The sequence below is a fragment of the Crotalus tigris genome, unplaced genomic scaffold, assembly GCF_016545835.1.
Source record: "Crotalus tigris isolate CLP2741 ecotype Arizona unplaced genomic scaffold, ASM1654583v1 scf7180000019173.45859301935:6455823, whole genome shotgun sequence".
NCBI classification, from domain to species: domain Eukaryota; kingdom Metazoa; phylum Chordata; class Lepidosauria; order Squamata; family Viperidae; genus Crotalus; species Crotalus tigris.
The window spans coordinates 2188002-2207606 of record NW_024097414.1 but is presented as its reverse complement, the minus strand read 5'-3'; the positions used below and the strand labels follow the sequence as shown (position 1 = coordinate 2207606).

Genomic DNA, 19605 nt, shown 5'->3' with positions numbered 1-19605 from the left:
GTAGCCTCAAATCAGGAAGATTTTCTGACTAACTCGGTTTATTAAAATGCACCAGCTTTTGCAAGTTTCTGCCTTTGGTGAGTTTAGGGGTCTTATCAAAAGGCTTTTGTGAGCTTGTGCCTTTTAATAAAGGGGGTTAGTCTGCAAAGATGCAACTAAATTACTGAGGAAAGATAGTAGGAGCTTCTGGGTCTATATAGGGTGGGTGGGTGGGTGGGAGGCAAAATGTAACTCCACCAATTGGAAAAATAGGAATGTCTTTCCTTTTTTTTTTTAATGTTCATCAGCTCAGCTTTAGAGTGATGGAGGGATTGCATGAAGAGCGTTTGCCTTCCAAAAATACCCCTGCAAACTTGGGTATGGGCCAACTTTGAAGGGCGTTGTTGATATTCTCATTTTCACGAGGGCAGAAACGTGTTAGAAATTGTTGAAAATATTCACAGCTCGGGTTATAGGTTTTGGCAGCCGCTTGCCGCTTAGCTTCCAGATGTTTTTGTTAGCCTGGCACTCTACCAATGGATCCACCATCAAAGACACTGATTTCGAACCAGCGTATGGATCATCTGGACCACCAATCAGCAACAGAACTGACCCCCTCCTCACCAGTTGAATTTTGCGCCCCACAAACAACCAGTCACGTGACTGCTGAAAGAAAAGTCTTCATCGTGGTTCAGTCCAAGCTGGGAATAAACATGGCGACTGCTTTAGAAAGAAGGTTGCAGTTTATTGAAGAGGAGGGCCAGACCGAAAGATGGCTCTGGCAGAAAAGAGGGAGAGAGCATATGTAGGGAGTGGGTTTTTATACCTTCTGGAGCCTTTTGTTTGGAGTTGTTCCCTGTTCCTGTCTTAAGAGTTTGGGTGGGGTATGTAGATTTTAGGTCTTTGTCTTCTTAATCTTCTAGCTGGGGGCCTCCAACCTTCCTAGATTTACATCTGCATTTCTACAGAGCTGGTTTCTGCTTGGGGGAGGGAGACTTGGGGCTAATAAAAAAACTAGGCATGCTCTTCTGCCTCTTTAAGATCCTTCTCTGGGGGGGGGGGAAATAACGTCCCATATGACCAACTGACTGCAAGACCACACAGGACTTATAGAAACAGAGAAGAAACAGTATGGGATGCTTCACCTCAAACCCCACCTGGTTCTGAAACATCTGGAAGCTAAACGGCAAGCTTGGAGAACAGAAATACGTTGAAGATACAACTGCGATGGAACCAACTCGGTAGTAAAGTTGAACCAAATACAGGTAGCCCTTGGCCTACCATGAAAATGAGCCCAAAGTTGCTAAGCGAGGTGGTTGATAAGTGAGCTATGCCCCCTTTAACTATCTTTCCGGCCACAGTTATTAAATGAATCACTGCAGTTAGTAACCTGGTTGTTAAGTGAATCTGGCTTCCCCATTGACTTTGCTTGTCAGAAGGTCGCAAAAGGGGATCACGTGATCCCTGGGAACATTGGAATCGTCATAAATATGAGCCAGTTGCCCAGCAGCTGAATTTTGATCACATGACCATAGGGATGCTGCAACCTAAGTGTGACAAACAGCCATGGGGCACTTTTTTCAGTGCCCTTGTAACTTCTAACAATCACGCAATGAATTAGTTGTAAGCTGAGGACCACCTGTGATACAGTAAAGTTGAAAGCTTCAGAAACTGGGGATCAAGAGTGTTTTATTTTGGAGGAGGTTTTTTTTTTTTTTTGTCTTTTGATGAGCATTGCAGTTCCAGCAATGAGAGCTGATTAAGATGTCTGCAAGGACGTTAATTTTCCTTCTTTATTTTTCTCCTTCTGTTCTTCCTCGACTTTATCTCCTCCTTCTGTTTTTCCTTCCTTCCTCACTCTTTGTCTGACCTTCCCTCCCCTCCCCTCCTTTTCTGCCCCCCTCCAAAAAAACCTGGCTGCTAGATCAGCATGGAGCCGATCCCCTGCCAGGAGAGCATTCAAAAGTAGACTGTCACTTGAGATTAAGTAGAGATCACAGGATCCATCAGAAAGAATTTCAAAGGCTTTGCCCTGGTCCTTCCCTGTGTAATGTTAAGAGAGATCCCCCTCCCCCCAGAAAAACAAATATTCAGGCTACAGGGCCTTAATCTGTGATCTAGCTAACCAATTAAACAAGTTTGGCTCCGCCAAAGAAGCTGCCTTGATTTTTTTTAATTAAAAAAAAGCATTTTCAATGCAGCTATTTTTATCAAATGACAGGTGGCAAGCCCTGTTTTAAGAGGCATTTTTCGTCCCTCTTGGAAGGGACATCTGTGTGTTGTCAGCAAGCAAAGGAAGTGTGTCCTTCTAGAATTCTTGTGGGTTTATCACGGGCAGATTAGTCATTCAGTTAAAATCCACATGATTGATGAGATTTCCTCAACTGAGTAATAATTAAAAATGAAATTGGAGTAACATGGGAGTACTGTTTACATCCTGCAGGCCTTGTAAGGGGGCTGACTTTACACCAGGGGTGTTCAACCTTGACAACTTTAAGACTTGTGGACTTCAGGGCAGAATTCCCTAATCAGTCATGTTGAAGTCCACAGGTCTTCAAGTTGTCAAGGCTGGACACACCTCATTTACACATTCCCTGGTCCAATGTGCCTTATTTTGTCCCTGGAGATTTACACAGCTTCAGGAAGAACTAAATAGGTGAAGAGAGCTGACAGGATATCAGAACCATGGAGAGCTCCCACTGGAACACTAGAATTGGGGTATTCAACTAGCTAGCCCAAAACATTGACAATGGGATAACAGAGTAACACAGGGCTCTTCAAACTTGGCCCTTTTATGACTTGTGGACTTCAACTCCCAGAATTCCTCTCCTGGTGACTGGCCCAAAGTCACCCACCCAACTTACTTTCCCAATGTGGGGCAGGTTCCTGGTGATTGGCTCCTAGTTACCCAGCTTTCATGCCTAACCTGAACTCAGAATCTCCCACTTTCTAATCTGGTGCCTTAATTACTAGACTATACTGGCTCTAAGGTCTGTTCTTGGGCCTGTGACTGGGAGGGAGGGGCTTAAAATGCAGCAGCTGACCATCTTCTGAGTTGCTGTCCATCTGCTTCTTCCATAGAGATGAATGGGCATCTGGGGGAGATTTTTTTTTTCAATTCATCTGCCCATGGATGAGCTCAGTCTTTCTCTGCTTGGCTTCTCCCCACCCCACCCCCCGCCAAATTTGGTCCCGCGGAGTTGTGTTTTCAGAGAGACATCTCGCTGATGGTCCGATGGACTGACCTTTTCCGTTAATCCCTTCCAACTTTCTGTTGGTGGGTTGGAAATAATACAAAAGGACGAAGCTTGCCAAAGTTTCTGGAAACCTTGGGGAGCGTTCTGAAACTTTTGTTTTCAGAGAGCATTAAACAGTTTGCTTCCACTTGACCGGTTTGTTTGAGCTGATATTTCCTAAGGAGACAAAAATGTACATAATTGCCTTGCCGTATAGAGCTGGCACTTTGCTGTTGGCTAAAGTCCTGGAGCCTTTGAAGTCAAGTGATCAGGGTTTTGGTCCAAGGCAAGTAAGCAATCGAGGTGTCTGCAAATGAAGGTTGTGAACTGGCGACACAGGAAAGAAGCCTTGTTGGCTAAAAAGTCACATCTGGGTAATAATCCAGGCAGGTGGGCACTGAAAGGTTGGATTCTTACATCACATTAAGCCATGTTGGGTTTTTTTAAATCCGTAACTTGTTGAACTACAGATTGAGACAAAAAAAAAAAATCTGAATGGTGGATGTGACCGTACCTCCAATACCTGGAGACAGTAGAACAGAAGAGAAAGAACTGGAGAAGAATCACAAAATACATATAAACACTGAAAATAAATAAATAAATAAATACAAAGACTTGCAAATAGAAGGAGAATAATCTCGTGGCAAAAGAAAGCAAAGATAGTACCAATAGCAATAGGCACCTTGGGTGCAATCCCAAAACATCTGGAGGACCCCTTGAACACAATCGGCATTGACAAAACCACTACCAGTCAATTGCAAAAGGCAGCTTTACTTGGAATGGCTTACATCCTGAGATGATGATGATGATGAAGATGATGATAATGATAATGATAATGATAATAATAATAATAATAATAATAATAATAATAATAATAATGTTGGAAGGAGCCTTGGAGGTCATCTTAGACCATCAAACATCTACATTTGCTTATTCCAGATCATTGGGAGGGTCTCAATAGGTGGACAAAAATGTCAAATCCAGACTGAACATCTGGCCAATTGTGTGACCAACTATAATAGCTTATTAAACATAATGCCACCCAACTCTCCACAACTCTGAGCATTAATAAATAAGTAATGAATATTTTATAGATAATAAGTCATAAAAGATGGCTCGGCAGATTGTGGAAACTCTAGGTGAGACTCACTCCGGCGGTCATGAGCGATCTAGTTGTTTGGTTTTGTTGAGCCTGCTATGAAATTCCTACCGTGGTGACTTACAAACTGTGGTTTTACAGCTTACTAGCTTGAATGAATCCTGACAATTGCAGCTGATGGTGTCAACCATAATTAAGCTACGGTATAGCAAAACTTGAGAAACCAGCTGGTCAATAGCTTGGAAGCCAAATTATGACAACATAACTTTGGACAATATTATTGGAGAATTATCTGTATCCGTTGTTCCTCAGATGGGCTGTTTGTTCAGTCTGGAAGATTTATTGCTGTTCTGAAAATTCTTAATTAACCTTAATTTATTAAAAATATTTTTTTTAAAAAAGACGATTCACCAAAGAGGAAGAAGGAATGTAGCAATAATCACACTCTTGATGTTAAGCAACTGGATAGAAGACAGGTTGGCCAAGAAACTAGAAATATCTATGGATGATTCCTTAATCCACAAGGAATGAGAACATCTGGGCTTCGCTTGGATGTCACTGCAATATTAAGCTTTAGTGCATTTTCCTTGTATTTATTCATCCCTTTTGAAGCCGAACGTACTAGAAAACGTCAGTCATTGTTTCAACATGAGACAAACCACATCTGGATAGAAAACCAAGTGGTGATGAGACTTAAGGGGACATACATAGCCGTTTCCTGGTTTCCAAAGCTCCAAGCTGTACATAAACAGAAAAAAAAAAATCAGAGGTGGAAAATGTGAGAAAAACTAACAATTTGGCTCTCCGGTGAAGCACAATCCTTGACTACAGGGGAACAAAAACAGTTTTCTCAACTTTGCAATAAGGCTGGGCAAAGAATTGAGCACTTTGCATAATGGTACGCAAAATGTAGGACATTCAAAATGTTATGAATTCCAGGTGGCTGAATCAAAGAGTACTGAGCTCAGAAAAAAAATGCTCACCTTTCCTTTCCTTTCCTTTCCTTTCTTTTCCTTTCCTTCCCTTCCTCATCCTTCCCCTTCCCTTCCCTATCTTTCCCCTTCCCTTCCCTTCCCTTCTCTTCCTCATCCTTCCCCTTCCCTTCCCTTCCTCTCCTCATCTTTCCCCTTTCCTTTCCTTTTCCTTTTCCTTTCCCTTGTCATCTCCCTCTGGGCACTGTACAATAAAATTCTGAATACCATAAAAAACAGTATGTAAAATTGAAAAGGGGCATCGAATATTTAATATTGATTCAAAGGAGGGGAAAAGGGCTGTCAGGGTGCCAACCAGCTCCACGGCTGTGGGCTCCTCTGTCCACCCAAATCAAGGGCAAAGAGCCATCTTTTCACATTTTATGGAAGGCCAAGAGAGGGAAGCCTACCCCGCTTCTGGGGGGGGGGCAATGTTCCACAGGGTAAGAGGCATCAGAAGGCTCTCTTCCTGGATCCTGCTGGTCATAATTCTTTGATAAGATAGATTGACACTGAAGATAAAAGAGAAAGAAGATTCAGTATACTTTAGAACATGGGAAAAAATTTATCAAAACGACTTAGAGAGAAAGGAATGTGATATGTACTAGGTAATATTAAATATGTATTCACATGGGAAAAAATTTATCAAAACGACTTAGAGAGAAAGGAATGTGATATGTACTAGGTAATATTAAATATGTATTCGTAAGAAGAAGACTATCTGGCGAAGTGAAGATGTAAGAAACATATTATTCACTAACATACTGATTATGAAAATATAGGAACTCATTATTACGGATTGTTTTTTAAACACACGAATCCAGACAACAGGCTGTTTGCTAAATGCTAAAGAATGTTATTTTATAAAAATTAATAAAATATACCTAAAATAAATAAATACAAGGTCTTGAAAGAACTGAGTCTTTACATAATATATTCCAAGTATGGTAATGTCTACACATACGCTAAGCCCCTTAATGCTCCAAGTTTTTGCATCCGTGCAACCTACAATTTCATCTGCAAATAAAATAAAATAAAACAAAAACCCAGTCAAGACATCTGCTGGCAGGCGCAGGAACTACATTACAAAAAGTTAAAAAGTAGAAAGTGTACTGTACGGTGTTTCCCTCTGTTCCTTTCCCAGTCACTCACTACACTAAAGATTAAGCTTGGGTTGAGAAAAGATAGTGGCTGAGTTCACAATGAAGTCCCCCCCCCAATCTTTTTTCCTTCTTTCATCTATTTCTATCTTAGAATCTATATTTCCATCTATTCATCCATCCATCCATCTAAAAAACAAACAAGGAAGTAAGCAAGCAGACTAGCCTGTTTTACAAATCACACTGGTTGGCAACGGAAGTTAAGGCAAACTGTGGCTCAGTGGAAACCTTGCCAGAATGGGTGTCTGTGTGTTATGTGAACACAACCATTTTACCTTCACTGTACTCAGTTTAACAATCTGGGGGGCTGCTTCCACACAACCATTCAACGTAGCTGGGCCTGACCCTGTGCTTTGAGTGTGTTGTGCAAAGCCAGAGCTCAGTTACAACTGGGGTGGGTCAACTCAGCAGAGCAGAAGCTGGAGGGCATTAGAGGCGAGGACAATTGGAAAACATCTGCTCCCAACCCGGAAGCAGTGAGATGGTTAGCTTCCTTAGATATTGAATTATAACATTTATCCTATTGTGACTCTATAAAATCTATATTATGATTTTATCATCATCATCATTAAGCCTTGTGCAGAACATACTGGGCAGCAAGTGTTTTCCATTTTATTATTATTCCCATTTTATTATGGCTTTATCTTAATTTTTTATCTTGTATGTTGTATTGTCCACATACTTATCTGCCTGTCTGCCTGCTTATCTATCTATCTATTGATAGATAAGATAAGGTAGATAAATAGGAGAGAGATGATAGATGGGTAGATAGATATAGAGAGATGATATATAGACACACACACACATATCTATCCATACATATATATATATATATTTATAGGTATATGAATATACACATCTCTCTCTCTCTTTCTCTCTCTCTCTCTCTCTCTCTCTCTCCCCCCGTCTCTTTCTATATTATCTATCTATCTATCTATCTATCTATCTATCTATCTATCTATCTATCTATCTATCTATCTATCTATCTATCTATCTATCTCTATCCCTATCTCTCTATATTATCCATCCATCCATCCATCCGTCCATCCATCCATATATACATACATAAACACACACACATACACACACAGCCACAGAATCGAGAGACGCCCACTTAAGCAGCCGCTCCCTCCGGACCACAACTCCCGGCGTGCTCCGCGGCGGCCCATCTTCCCGGCGTGCTCCGCGGCGGCCCGTCCCCCGCGCGGCCCCTCGGTTTCCTTCCCGGCATGCCCCGCGCGCTGCCTCAGCCTGACTAGATCGGAGCCGCCGCCGCCGCTGCGAGAGGAGGAGGAGCCGCCGCAGCAGCAGCCGCCGCCGCCGCCGCAGCAGCAGCAGGCGGGGCCGTCGCCGTCGCCCTTCCGCCGCGCCTGAGGAGAAGGAGGAGAAGAATCCCGCCCCGCCGCCGCCGCCGCCTCTTCCGCCCCTCGGCTCCCCTCCGCGCCTCCCCTCCTCCACCGCCGCCGCCGCCGCCGCCGCCGCCCCGCCCTCTCCCCGCGCCGCTTCCCCCGGCCGGCCATGCCGTCTCGGGCAAGGTAATGAGCCGCAGAGCCCCGGGGTCTCGGCTGAGCGGCGCTTCGTCCTCCGGCGGCAGCGGCGGCAGCAGCAGGCAGCACTATCACCCGCGGAGCTGGAATGACTGGCAAGCCAGGTGGGCCGCCGAGCCGGGCGGGCGGGAGGGAGAGGCGCGGCCTAGCCGGGCGGAGGGGCCGTGGAGGGCGGGAAGGAAGCGGGCCCGGGCAGGGGGAGGTCTGCCTGGCTAGGCCCGGGCTGCCCCCTCGGCCTGGGCCAGCCCTGACAGCAGCAGCAGGAGGAGAGGAAGGGAAGGCGGCGCCCGTTTCTGCGGCCTGCCGCCTTCCCCAGCCGGACAGGGCTTCAATTCCTCCTCCCGGGCTCCTTAATGGGGGTCCAAGGAGGGGGGAGGGGCGGCCCTCTCCCCACATGCCCCCCGCCTTCTTTTCTGGGCCACCCCCGGGTTTTCCCCCTTGCCTGGAGCAAAGGGGGTCGGGGGGGGTGTCGTTGTGTTAGGAGCCTCGTCCCAGTGGTGAACAGGGGCGGGTGGGGTTGGGGCTAAGCAGGGCTGGCTTTAAACCTGGTTAATTGGGCGCCCTGCAAGGTTGGGTGTGTGGCCTGGAGACAAAATGGGGTAGGCTGGGCTGGGTGGTTGCAACCCGAAGGGTCTTTAGGGCCGGGTTTTAAAATTTGGTGGCTTTATTTGGGGGGGGGTGTCAGTATGGCCGTGGAGGGTCCCCTGGAACTCGTGGCCCGTTTTATCCTTCCCCTCTTTTTGGAAAACTTTGACTAGGTTAGTCCCAAAGGTGCTTTTTCTTTTTGCCTTTTTCCAAAAGGCAACTGGACTTTCTTGGTGTTCCCCCACCCCCCACCCCCAAATAGGTTTCGTTTCTCCTCCAAGAATCTACTTCGGGACTGAACTGAATTGAAGAAGCTTCTTGGATGAGAAGTGAATCGTTTTTTTTGGGGGGGGAAACACCCCAAAAGAGTCCAGTTGCTTTTTGGAAAGAAAAAAAAAAAAAAGCAAAGCACCTTTGGGACAATTATGACTTGGATGATTGAGAATCTCCATAGATTAGGGTGGCGTTGGCAGCTTTTCCTCCAAGTATGGGGTATGTTTAAAAAGGGTTGGATTTTCCCCTCTGCAGGTTTTGTTGGGTGTGGAAAGGGGAGACTGGGGGAGATGTTGCCCATGGGAAGAGTAGAGCTTCAACCTTGGGGAAGCTGGACAAACAGGCAGGTTGTTTTTGGTTACGAACCTTAGGAGTTACTTTCGTTTATGGTTATGCACCTGGGTAGGTATATTTCGAAAGTGTACACGTAAAGTTGGCAAAGTGGAGCTAATAAGGTCTGCCAAAGAGAGAGGTGATTCATAAGGTGTTTCTTTCACTCTTCCTCTTCTGTACTTTTAATTAGTCCTTTTCACAGAAGGATTGCTTCTGTAACATTTTCTTTCCTTGTTGTGGGTCTATTGTACACAGAGTGAATTATGGTGCTGTGTGTAGTTCCTGTTTCCTGTGCTGCGTTTGGGATGGGTGAGAGACCACGACAAAGCATAAGGCATTTTTTTTTAAAGAAGACTGTTACAAGGAGAGGAAAAACTATATGAGAGATTTAAAATGTTGAGAAAGATCTCTCTTTCTTGATTGCAATTCTAGGAAACTTCCAACTGGGAGTAATATTTGATGAAGTGCATCATCTTTCCTATTTGTTTCTAAAAGGTGGAAAAATTTACAGTTTTGCTGTAACAAACTATCAGCGTTGTTTCCCTGGAAATATTCCCAAATATGAAATATTTAGATATGCAGAAAATATCAGTCGTATTTCAGTTTTATTTTGCAGGATCTTTAATATGAATTAGGATTTTTTTTTAAAAAATTGGGGCTGTTGGATGGCTTGAATAATTTCACACGGCTTTCGTTTTTGCAACTTTGTTGCCTAGTTGATAACTTGTTGATAGCTTTATGGGAAGGAGAAAGTCAGTGAGGTGGTGTGTTTGCTAGATGTTAAGGCTCCTTTTTTTTCTTTTTTTGTAGATTCATACTTCTTTTTTTTTAAAAAAGAAACACACTACTGCAAACTTGTGATAACGTAGAAAGGCATGCCTGTCTGGAACAATTTGTTAGATTTGTCATTTGACACAGACATAGTCAATTTAGATATATAAAAACAAAAACCAATTTTGCTTTGAGAGAAAATATAACTCCACAAACAGCTTTTATATTATTTTAAGATGCCAGTGATTACTTTAGCTATGCTTGCAGGCATAACCTTGAGCTTTTTTTTCCTTCAAACTATTATGTAAGAGCAGGTCCTTTTGTGATATCATGATCTACTTTTGAAAATTCCTTGATGTAGCCTGGTAACTTACTTGTCCAAGAAACTTAAGGCCCACCTCCCCTTGGGTGCCTGGAAATGGATGCATGGGTGGGTTCTTGGGGGGGAAGTCCAAAGTCTTCTAAAGGTTTGTGTTTTTAAAGTAAGATATATTTTAGTGGTCTATCAATTGGAACGGGTTCAGACCATGGTTGGCTCAAAAGCCACAGTAAGCTTGGTCTGACATGTTACGGTCTGCATTTCAAAAGTGGGCAGGTCCCCAATCAGCCTGATCTTGTGGGGTTTTCAGAGGGGGAAATGGGTGATTAAGATGGCTTTTAAAAAGGATCAGAATGTTTTGGTTGGCCACATGTGGTCTGTGGGCTACATCTTTTATGCAGTCGGGTTAGAGAATTATCTTAGGGCCAGACAAACTGTATCACTAGTTCTGTTTTTTATTTTTAAAAGACGGGTTTTTGGTGGGAGACTGGTTGGTTTCACTCACTAGAGGCATAATATGATGTGCCTGGTGCAGGGGTAGGCAACCTTGGCTCTTTTATGACTCGTGGACCAACTCCCAGGATTCCTGAGCCAGCATGGCTCAGCTTGGAAACCTCCCTTTCCCCTCAGCATAGTTGGCTCAGGAATTCTGGGAATTGAAGTCCATGAGTCATAAAAGAGCCCAGGTTGCCTACCCCTGGCCTGTTGTTTGGTTTCATGTGTTATGGTGAACCCAGCCATTGCAGATTCTAAAGCATTGTTATGGCTTAGAATGACATGTGAATCTAACCACAATCTCAATGTTTCCTACTGTACGTACAATGAAAGGCATAATGCTGGGGCCTTGACAATTCTTTTGAGTTTTCTTATAGACTCCAGAACTTCTTTCTGAAGTATTGTGTATTTATTTTATTTATTAAATTGTTTGCCACTCACCTTACTTCAGAGTGACTCTGGGCGGCTTGCAACATTAAAAGCCATAAAGCCATAAAAGATAAATCTCTCTCAAAACAATAAAAATAGAATTACAATCCAAAGTATACATTGATTTTTCAAACATATAAAGCTAGATGTATTTCAGGTACAAAGATTTGCCATTACAAAGCCCTGGAACACTTGAAAGCATACTTCTATGTCAGGGGTGTCAAACTGCCGGCCCGCAGGGTGGTTTCATCATTGCCGGCAATGGGAAAAAAGTCACGATACATTGTGACACATCAAGTTTGACACCCCTGATCTATGTAGATATTCAGCCGGCCTGGCATCACAAGATCTGCCTTAGTTAGTGACCGCAATTGCGATCGGCAACTCTGTTGTTAAGTGAAAAAGTTGCTAACGCGACTGTGCTTATTAGCTGACTTCTCAACCTTGCAACATGTGCAAACTTTAACTGCCAGAATTCTAGATATACACCTACATCAGGGGTAGGCAACCTTGGCTCTTTTAGGACTCGTGGACTTCAACTCCCAGAATTCCATGCTGAGGGGAAAGGGAGAGGTTTCCAAGCTGAGCCATGCTGGCTCAGGAATTCTGGGAGTTGAAGTCCACGAGTCCTAAAAGAGCCAAGATTGCCTACCCCTGACCTAGATATACATCAAAAGAATTTCATTATTAAATGATACAGGTCACATGATCACCATTCGGATGATTGGCAACTGGTTCATATTTATGACGGTTGCAATGTCCTAGAATCATACGATCCCCTTTTGTGACCTGACAAGGAAAAAGTCAACGGGAAAACCAGAATTCACTTTACAACCATGTCACTAACTTGAACAACTGCAGGGATTCACTGAACACTGGCAAGAAAGGTCATAAAATGGTGCAAAGCTCCCTTAACGACTGTCTTGCTTAGCAACTAGAATGTTGGACTCTATCGTGATCGTAAGTCGAGGACTACCTGTATCTAAAGAATCCATAAGTTCCCCACCCAATTCTGATATTTCATGAGGTTAGACGGATTTGTTTCTTTCCCCTGCTGTCTGAAACCAGACTTTGCATGTTTCGCCTCCACGATGTTGCACTGTTTCTGTTGAAACTATTTTTAAACTGACGGGATAGATGGTAGATGGGGCTGTAGTTGAGTAACACAGCTGTTCCACCAAGGTGGACCCCGTCAGGTGTTGCAACCCCCCCCCCCAAAAAAAAACCAGAGAAAGCACATGGGAAATGAGGTTTTTAGATTTAAAATTTCAGGAAATACTCCAGCTGTAGCTAGGTTAGTGAATTACTAATTTTTCCATCGTGCAGTTTAAATTGGCTCATAATCTGGCTTTTATTTCTCTGGTTAGACAACTTCACAATGCTAGTAAAACTTTCATAGAACCTCACCTAATTTGGATTTGCTTGAGTTGGGGTCCGGAGGGGGAAATATAAAGCATTATTTGTCTTTAATTGGATTCAGACTGTGATTTAGGATGGCTGCTTAATAGAGGCTTGCCAAAGAGCTCCTTCTGAAACATTTCAAGTATGAAAGGCCTCATTCCAAGCATGAGAAGTATCTCCCCCCCCTCCCCAAGTATCCCAGCCTGAAAGTGCATTTTCGCTGTCAAAAATGAGATTTTTGAAAATGAAATGTGTTTTGCCTACGTTAGTAATTAGTCAGTGAGGTTTTGCCCACTATGTAATTGCATAAGTTTGGGCTGTTAGTGGATGGCTTTACAGCCTAAGCTTCTTAGAAGTATTTGTTTTCCATTGTCTGTCTGCAACACCACGTGATTTTTGCAATGTTGTGTGTAGGAAAACACGTGTACACCGCCATACATATTTAGTTCCCTTTTAACGGGGGCTACACTCTTGTTATCATACTAAGCCATTATATATGACAGGTCTTGCAATGGCCCTGTTTTATATGTAAAAAAGATGACATTAGACTATTTTGATTAAATATTCTACATTTATGGAGATTAAACACATCCTCAGTATAAATAAAAACATGTCAATTGTATGGTGACAGTTTGTATAATACCAAAATATGGCTAGAGTCTACATTTTATTAATATTAAGCTGTGGTTTATTTTAACCTTTTTTTTTAAATAAGCCATTGTTAACCGATTTGTACACAGTCATTCCGAAACCAAACCAAACAAACTAAATTTATTGTCATGCTGTGTGATTCTCTCCTCTGCATAGTATTCAGAAATTCTCATTCAGTTTCAGGATTATTAGCAAGGTGTGGCTGCAGTTGGGAACCTTATCTGCCTACTATCTATATCAGGGGTAGGCAACCTTGGCTCTTTTATGACTCGTGGACTTCAACTCCCAGAATTCCTGAGCCAGCATGGCTCAGCTTAGAAACTTCTCCCTTTCCTCTTAGCATGGCTGGCTCAGGAATTCTGGGAGTTGAAGTCCACGAATCATAAAAGAGCCAAGGTTGCCTACCCCTGATCTATACTATATACCAGTGGTTCTCAACCTTTCTAATGCCGTGACCCCATAATACAGTTCCCCATGTTGTGGTGACCCCCAACCACTTATACATCACCGGGTGCCAGGGGCGTGGCCAAAGAAAAGGGAGAAAAATGGCGGACAGCCTTGTTTGGTGACCCCCGTGAAATGGTCGTTTGACCCCAAATGGGGTCCCGACCCACAGGTTGAGAACCACTGCTATATACCCAACCGAACGCCATCTGTTGGGTATATTGAGACAAAATGAGGGTTTTGAAACTTTTTAGTGTTTCCACACCTCTTGAAAGTGATGGCTGCATTGGCTTTCGTTTCTCCACAGATATTTCCTGTTGTTGCCCCTGCCCTCTGAAACAGCATTTCTCCCCCTCCCCATATGCATATTGTGCCAACTCTACTACAGTTTTGGGAGGCCCCTAAGATCTGGCTTTGTTGGGTTGTGTGTCTGTGTGTGTTTTAATTTTTTGTGGCTGCTCTGTTTTGTTTTTAAAACTGTTTTATTTGTACATTTGGATTTTGTAAGCTGCCCAATCTTCTGGAGGGGAAGCCATAATAAATTTAATTTAAAAAATAAAAATAAAGCCCTTTATTTATTATGGTTCTTTGCACAATTAGCCAGATGTTTACACTGGATTCGGCCTTTTTTCCATCTATCAAGTCCTTTCCAGTGATCTGGCTTAATCATCAACATCATCATCATCATCCCTTGATTAAGGCAGCTTTATGTGTTAGCTATTTTCGATTCTGAAAGCCGTTTTGTTTAGTAAAGCATATAAAACTCACGCTCACTTAATATTCATGTTGATTTTTTTAATGAGATATGGGATACACTTGCATTATAGTACATGACCTACATTTTATGGCTTTGAATATATGAAAATTAATAGATCTGTGGGTTACCTTACCCTCTGAGCAACTGTTTATTTATTTATGCGTGGCATAGTTTGATGTTGTGATGAGTTAACTTGAAATGGCATGAAAAAAATATGTATTGTGCCTTTCTCAGAAACTAGCATGCAAAAAATATTTGGCTATGTATTTTTATAGCAGACTAAAAGAAGGAAACTTAAAAGGGGTTCCTTATTTATTCACTATGTTACTCATAATAAGAAAATATTCCTGCATAATTATAAAATGGAATTCTGTAATACTTCTGTATCCGAGTTATCAAGTCCCAGGGGACACAAACTGCAAAACCTATCTCCTTGCTGAAAGCTGTCAGAATATCCAGTGATGTTTGCTAGTTTGTCTGTAAAACTGTGTACATTTGTGCTGACGTCAGTGTTGATACAGGCTAGTATGTAAACAGCTCTGCTTCTTTCTTGGAAAATGACCCAGAAGGGCTGTTTAATAATGTCCCTGCCTTATATCTTTGCACAGTGATCTTGTTCTCACACCAGGGGCCCAATAAGCCAAAAGAGGGTGTGTTTGAAGCCTCTAGGTAATAATACAGCACTTTTTCCCTTCTGCAATGTTTCTTGTCACAATGGGATGTTCTGAAGCTGCTCCTTGTTGAATTCTTCTCTACAGTGGGCGGGTGAAAAGATTGCAGAAGAAAGAGTGTCTAGCAAAAATGCTGGGAACAGTGGATCCATATTTGAGAAGCAACTGAATGAACTTTTTAAGAAGGGGATGCCCTCCAGTTTTATTCTGCTCGTGGTCCATTTGCTTCTTAATGGATAGAAGAGCTCTTGTTACTAATCTTTTGCACCAAAATTAAAAAAAAATAGTGTCTTCCTGGCTCACATGTTCCTTCTTGGCTTGTGCAGGTGGTAATAAATCATTGGTTTTTTTGTCCATCTTAGGACATAATGAAGAATTACTATTAATCAATTTGTTATCTCTAAGGAAGATTTGTAAGTTTTGCTTGCTATCTTATTTATTTCATTTGTTTTATTATTCAGCTCTTTTGGTTTAGATATGTTTAATGTAAGCCACCTATAGTCGCCTTGTGGTGAGATAAGCAGGAAATGATGGATTGAATTCATTAATTAATGACATCGGCTATTCTAAACATAAACCCAACTCTAGGGGCCAAGGTTTGAAAGCACCTCACAGACTTTTCCTTCTTACAGAAGTGACAATCAATCAGCTGACCAAGAGAATTTAAAATACTCTTCATCCAGAGACCGGAGTAGTTCTTCCTCCTATGGATTACAACCTTCCAATTCAACGGTGGTGTCTCGACATAGATATGATGATATCAGAGTCTCCACTGACCTCCAGAATGAAGAAAAAGGTACAAAGAGGATCTTGTTTGATATGAAGCAGTTACGGCTGTAAAAGAAATGAGTTAGTCTGGATATTAACTCATGGCTGTCACCCATGAGTTTCATGGCTGTCACCCAAGCCTCTGGTCAGCTTTGATTCACTCATGGCTGTCACCCATGAGTTTCATGGCTGTCACCCAAGCCTCTGGTCAGTTTTTATGGGAATCACTATTGTGCTATGTTGCATGTTGTTAAAGATGGGGTAATTGAATCACATCCCTGTTAATTAGCGAAATTATTTTTATAGGTGGAAACCAATGGTGGGATTGAAATAGGTGAACAACCGGTTCTCTGCGTGGATGCCGCTTCCGGAAGTTCATTCTGGGCCTGGGCGACAAAAAAAATTAGCTACCGGTTCTGCCAAAATGGTGTGAACCGGCTGGATCCCACCACTGAGGATAATCCACTTCGTGATTGTTGTGATTTTTGACACTAGTTACCAGGTTTAATTATGGTCATAAGTCGATATATCGTATCTCTGTTAAGGACAGGCTGTGTAAAGAGGGAGTAGAGTTAAATGGTTTTTTTTTTCTTATTTAACTTTCAAGAAAACAAAAAACTCAAACTAAGAAAGAAAAGGAAAAAAAATCATTTATTTATTTGTCTCCAAACTGGTGCGAACTGGCTGAATCCCACCACTGGTGGAAACCTTTTTTGAAATAGCAAGGTTAAAAAAAAAATTGAAATACTGACCACTTTCTGTCCTGCCTTGTTTCCTGGAGGAGGCTATAAGTATTTTTAATTTGGGGGCAGGAGAAATGATTGGACAGATAGTGCTTGCAACATCAGGACCTAACATTATTGACCAATGGTGCACCCCTGTGGGGCCTTTAACTCCCCAAACATTGTCAGCTTCTGCTGGAGGACACTGTGTAATTTTCAAACGATTCTAATGCTTTCCTTTAAAAAAAAAAACTGGTTTTAATCCAGGTGGCTACAGTGTCAATGGAGGATCTGGGGAAAATGCTTATGGTCGGAAGTCGTTGGGGCAAGAGCTGAGAGTTAACAATGTGACCAATCCTGATTTTACCAGTGTTCAGCATGGGAATCGTGCTTTAGTCACAAAAGACATGAGGAAAACACAGGGTAAGAACCGCATGTGCCGTTAGAAAAATGCGACTTTGCTTTGAGTTGGTTTTATTATTACAGTAAGCATCGGAAATGTCTCCTTAAAATTAGAACCACCTCAAGGGCTTGAAAATATAAAATTCTGAATATAATCATACTACGGTTTATCAAGTATAAGCAGAGGCATAGAATTGAGATCACGCGAGGTATTGGTACCACTTTATAAAACCCTAGTGAGGCCACACCTGGGATACTGCAGCCAATTTCGGTCACCATATCACAAAAAAGGTGTGGAGAGTTTGGAAACAATTCAGAGAAGAGCAACTAAGATGATCTTGGAGGCTTGGAGGCTAAAACATATGAAGAACGGCTGCAGGACTTGGGTTTGGCTAGTCTAAAGAAAAGAAGAAATAGGGGAGATATGATAGCAGCATTCCAGTATCTCAAAGGCTGCCACAAGGCAGAGCGGGTCAGATTGTTCACCAGAGGGAAGGACGAGAAACAATGATTGGAAACTGATCAAAGAGAGAAGCAACCTGGAATTAAGGAGAAACTTCCTGATAGTGAGGACAATCAATCAGTGGAACAGCTGGCCTCCAGAAATCGTGGGCGCTCCATCACTGGAGGTCTTTAAGAAGAGACTAGACAGTCACTTGTCTGAGATGGTATCGGTTCTCCTGCTTGAGCAGGGGGCTGGACTAGAAGACCTCCAAGGTCTCTTCCAGCGCTATCCTATTCTAAGTTAACTGTTACCTTGAGAACATTGTAATAAAAGGGGTTTTTTATAGGAGGTGGCCCCTTTTTACAGATTTTGGTTTCTTTCTGGGCAAAGGTCCCGCAGCGAAGTTAATGGAAGCTGTTTACCATTAGCTGCGGCCAAGTGAACTAAAAGCAGCAGCTCTGTTTCCACGGGGATTGATTGTTATTTATGATGGGGATTGGTCTGGTTCTGGTAGAGAAGGACATGCCTGTGCCCTTATCTCAATTTCTAGAGCGATCATTGTCTTACTCTGATGAGTCTCGACTGTCAAATCTTCTGCGGAGGATTACTCGGGAAGATGACAGAGATCGAAGACTGACTACTGTAAAGCAACTGAAAGAGTTTATTCAGCAACCAGAGAACAAACTGGTTAAGTATTATCATACACGGCTTTCTTTTTCTTTTTCTTTTCTCTTGACTTAAGCGCCCCTTTGCTTTAAGCCTGACTCCTCCTGGTGCCTCCATGCAAAAGATCCTGCAGGTTTCTTCATAACAAGGCTGGCATTGTCTACCTTTGCCCTTTTTTTCCAGGAAGGTCCTTCTGGTGTAGCCTTTGTGTGTAGTACAGGGAATCCTCGATTCACAACCAGAATTGAGGCCATAATGTCCATTGCTAAGCAAGGTGATGGTTAAGTGAATTGGGCTTGATTTTAAACACACACACACACACGTTTTTGCCACAGTTATTAAGCAGATCGTTGCAGTTCAGTAAATCACCCGGTCGTTAAATGAATCCTGCTTTCCCCCATTGACTGCTCAGAAGTCAGCTGGGAAGGTCACAAAAGGCGACTACCTGACCCCCCCGCCCAGGATGTTGCAACTCTCCTAAATTGCATGACATTTGCCCAGTGCCCAAATTTTGATCGTGAATTCTGCGACAGTTATAAGTGCAAGGGCTGGTCCCAAGTCCTTGCACCATCCCCGTGCTGTTCATATCTGCGAATGCTCGCTAAATAAACGGCTCTCAGCCAAGGATTACTTATTTGTCTATCATTTTTAGCGAGAGTCAAGAATTCTATTTTTATCCTCCAGCTTATATATAAAAGATGCTGACATGCTAAAGAGATAAAGGAAAGTGGAGGGAGAAAGAAAAAGCTAGCGGACCCACGAACACCAAAGGCCAAAACAAGCTCACGTCTCACACAAACAGGCATTTATATTCTGTTCAGGCCAGGCTGAGCCCCCCTGGCTTGGCGGTTGAGTTCAGGTAGCAACGGATCCCCAGTTGGACCAGTGGAGAGAAAATAAATCGTGGTAGCAGTTGCCAAGAAGCTTCATCGGTTCCGATGGCGGGGGATGAAGCTTCTTGGACAGGAAACAAAACTTTTTCTTCTTCTTTCTCAAGGGGAGGAAAAAAAAATACAGTCCAGTTACCTTTTGAAGAGAAACGCTTTTGAGAAGACAGCCTGAATTTGCCTGGCAGTCACCCGTTAGTGAAACTTTTCCATGTTGACTCTTGCAGGTACTTGTTAAACAACTGGATAATATCTTGACTGCCATTCACGATGTGCTTAATGAAAGGTAAGTTGGAATAAGACAGCTTTGGAAGTGTGATCACTTCTGATCCAGCCCCTCTGGGAATGGGCAGCTCTGGAGATTTCGGCAGCCTTCCGTTTCCCCTTCGGAGTGCGCCGTTTCCGACAGATGGCTTGTCAGCTTCTGGAAGAACGTCCTCCAAACTGGAGGTCACTCAAGCTACAAGAACGTCCTCCAAACTGGAGGTCACTCAAGCTACTGTGAGGGTATAATCTGGACCCGAAACAAGCCAGTTTAGGGGATCATCTGAAAACTGCCAAGCTGTGCTGTCCCCAAATGACCCGATCCACAGG

General features: G+C 42.9%; 2 protein-coding genes across 3 annotated transcripts in view; one reads left to right on the top strand and one right to left on the bottom strand.

The window, feature by feature from the left end:
* Positions 1 to 4044: 4044 nt before the first annotated feature.
* LOC120315865 lies at positions 4045 to 7990 on the bottom strand. 2 transcript variants are annotated; one of them, XM_039360869.1, is made up of 4 exons: positions 7560 to 7990; positions 6170 to 6302; positions 5696 to 5797; positions 4045 to 5052 (listed from the first exon to the last, which is right to left on the bottom strand). In XM_039360869.1, exons 1-4 carry the CDS (start codon positions 7963 to 7965, stop codon positions 4950 to 4952), a joined length of 744 nt encoding a protein of 247 aa, XP_039216803.1. In that variant the 5' UTR covers positions 7966 to 7990; the 3' UTR covers positions 4045 to 4949. The 2 variants fall into 2 exon arrangements, 1 of the variants encoding a protein (XP_039216803.1); XR_005558801.1 differs by lacking the exons at positions 4045 to 5052; positions 6170 to 6302 and having other exon boundaries at positions 5571 to 5797; positions 7560 to 7681.
* Positions 7845 to 19605, top strand: part of SMG1 (SMG1 nonsense mediated mRNA decay associated PI3K related kinase) — a 63239-nt gene continuing 51478 nt past the window's right edge. The window contains exons 1-5 of the mRNA XM_039360868.1: positions 7845 to 8096; positions 15754 to 15917; positions 16879 to 17034; positions 18009 to 18145; positions 19239 to 19297. Of these exons, the coding sequence (XP_039216802.1) occupies positions 7984 to 8096; positions 15754 to 15917; positions 16879 to 17034; positions 18009 to 18145; positions 19239 to 19297 (629 nt within the window). The 5' untranslated portion in view covers positions 7845 to 7983. The remainder of the gene's footprint in view (positions 8097 to 15753; positions 15918 to 16878; positions 17035 to 18008; positions 18146 to 19238; positions 19298 to 19605) is intronic.

What these genes read in the sequence shown, in the direction of transcription:
- LOC120315865 (XM_039360869.1), bottom strand. Translation starts at nt 7,965, where the DNA reads ATGGCCGGCCGGGGGAAGCGGCGCGGGGAGAGGGCGGGGCGGCGGCGG. An exon ending in CGGAGGGAGCGGCTGCTTAA is followed by an intron (nt 6,303 to 7,559) that starts GTGGGCGTCTCT and finishes TTTTATTTGCAG; the next exon opens with ATGAAATTGTAGGTTGCACG. An exon ending in GCCCCCCCCCCAGAAGCGGG is followed by an intron (nt 5,053 to 5,695) that starts GTAGGCTTCCCT and finishes GTTTATGTACAG; the next exon opens with CTTGGAGCTTTGGAAACCAG.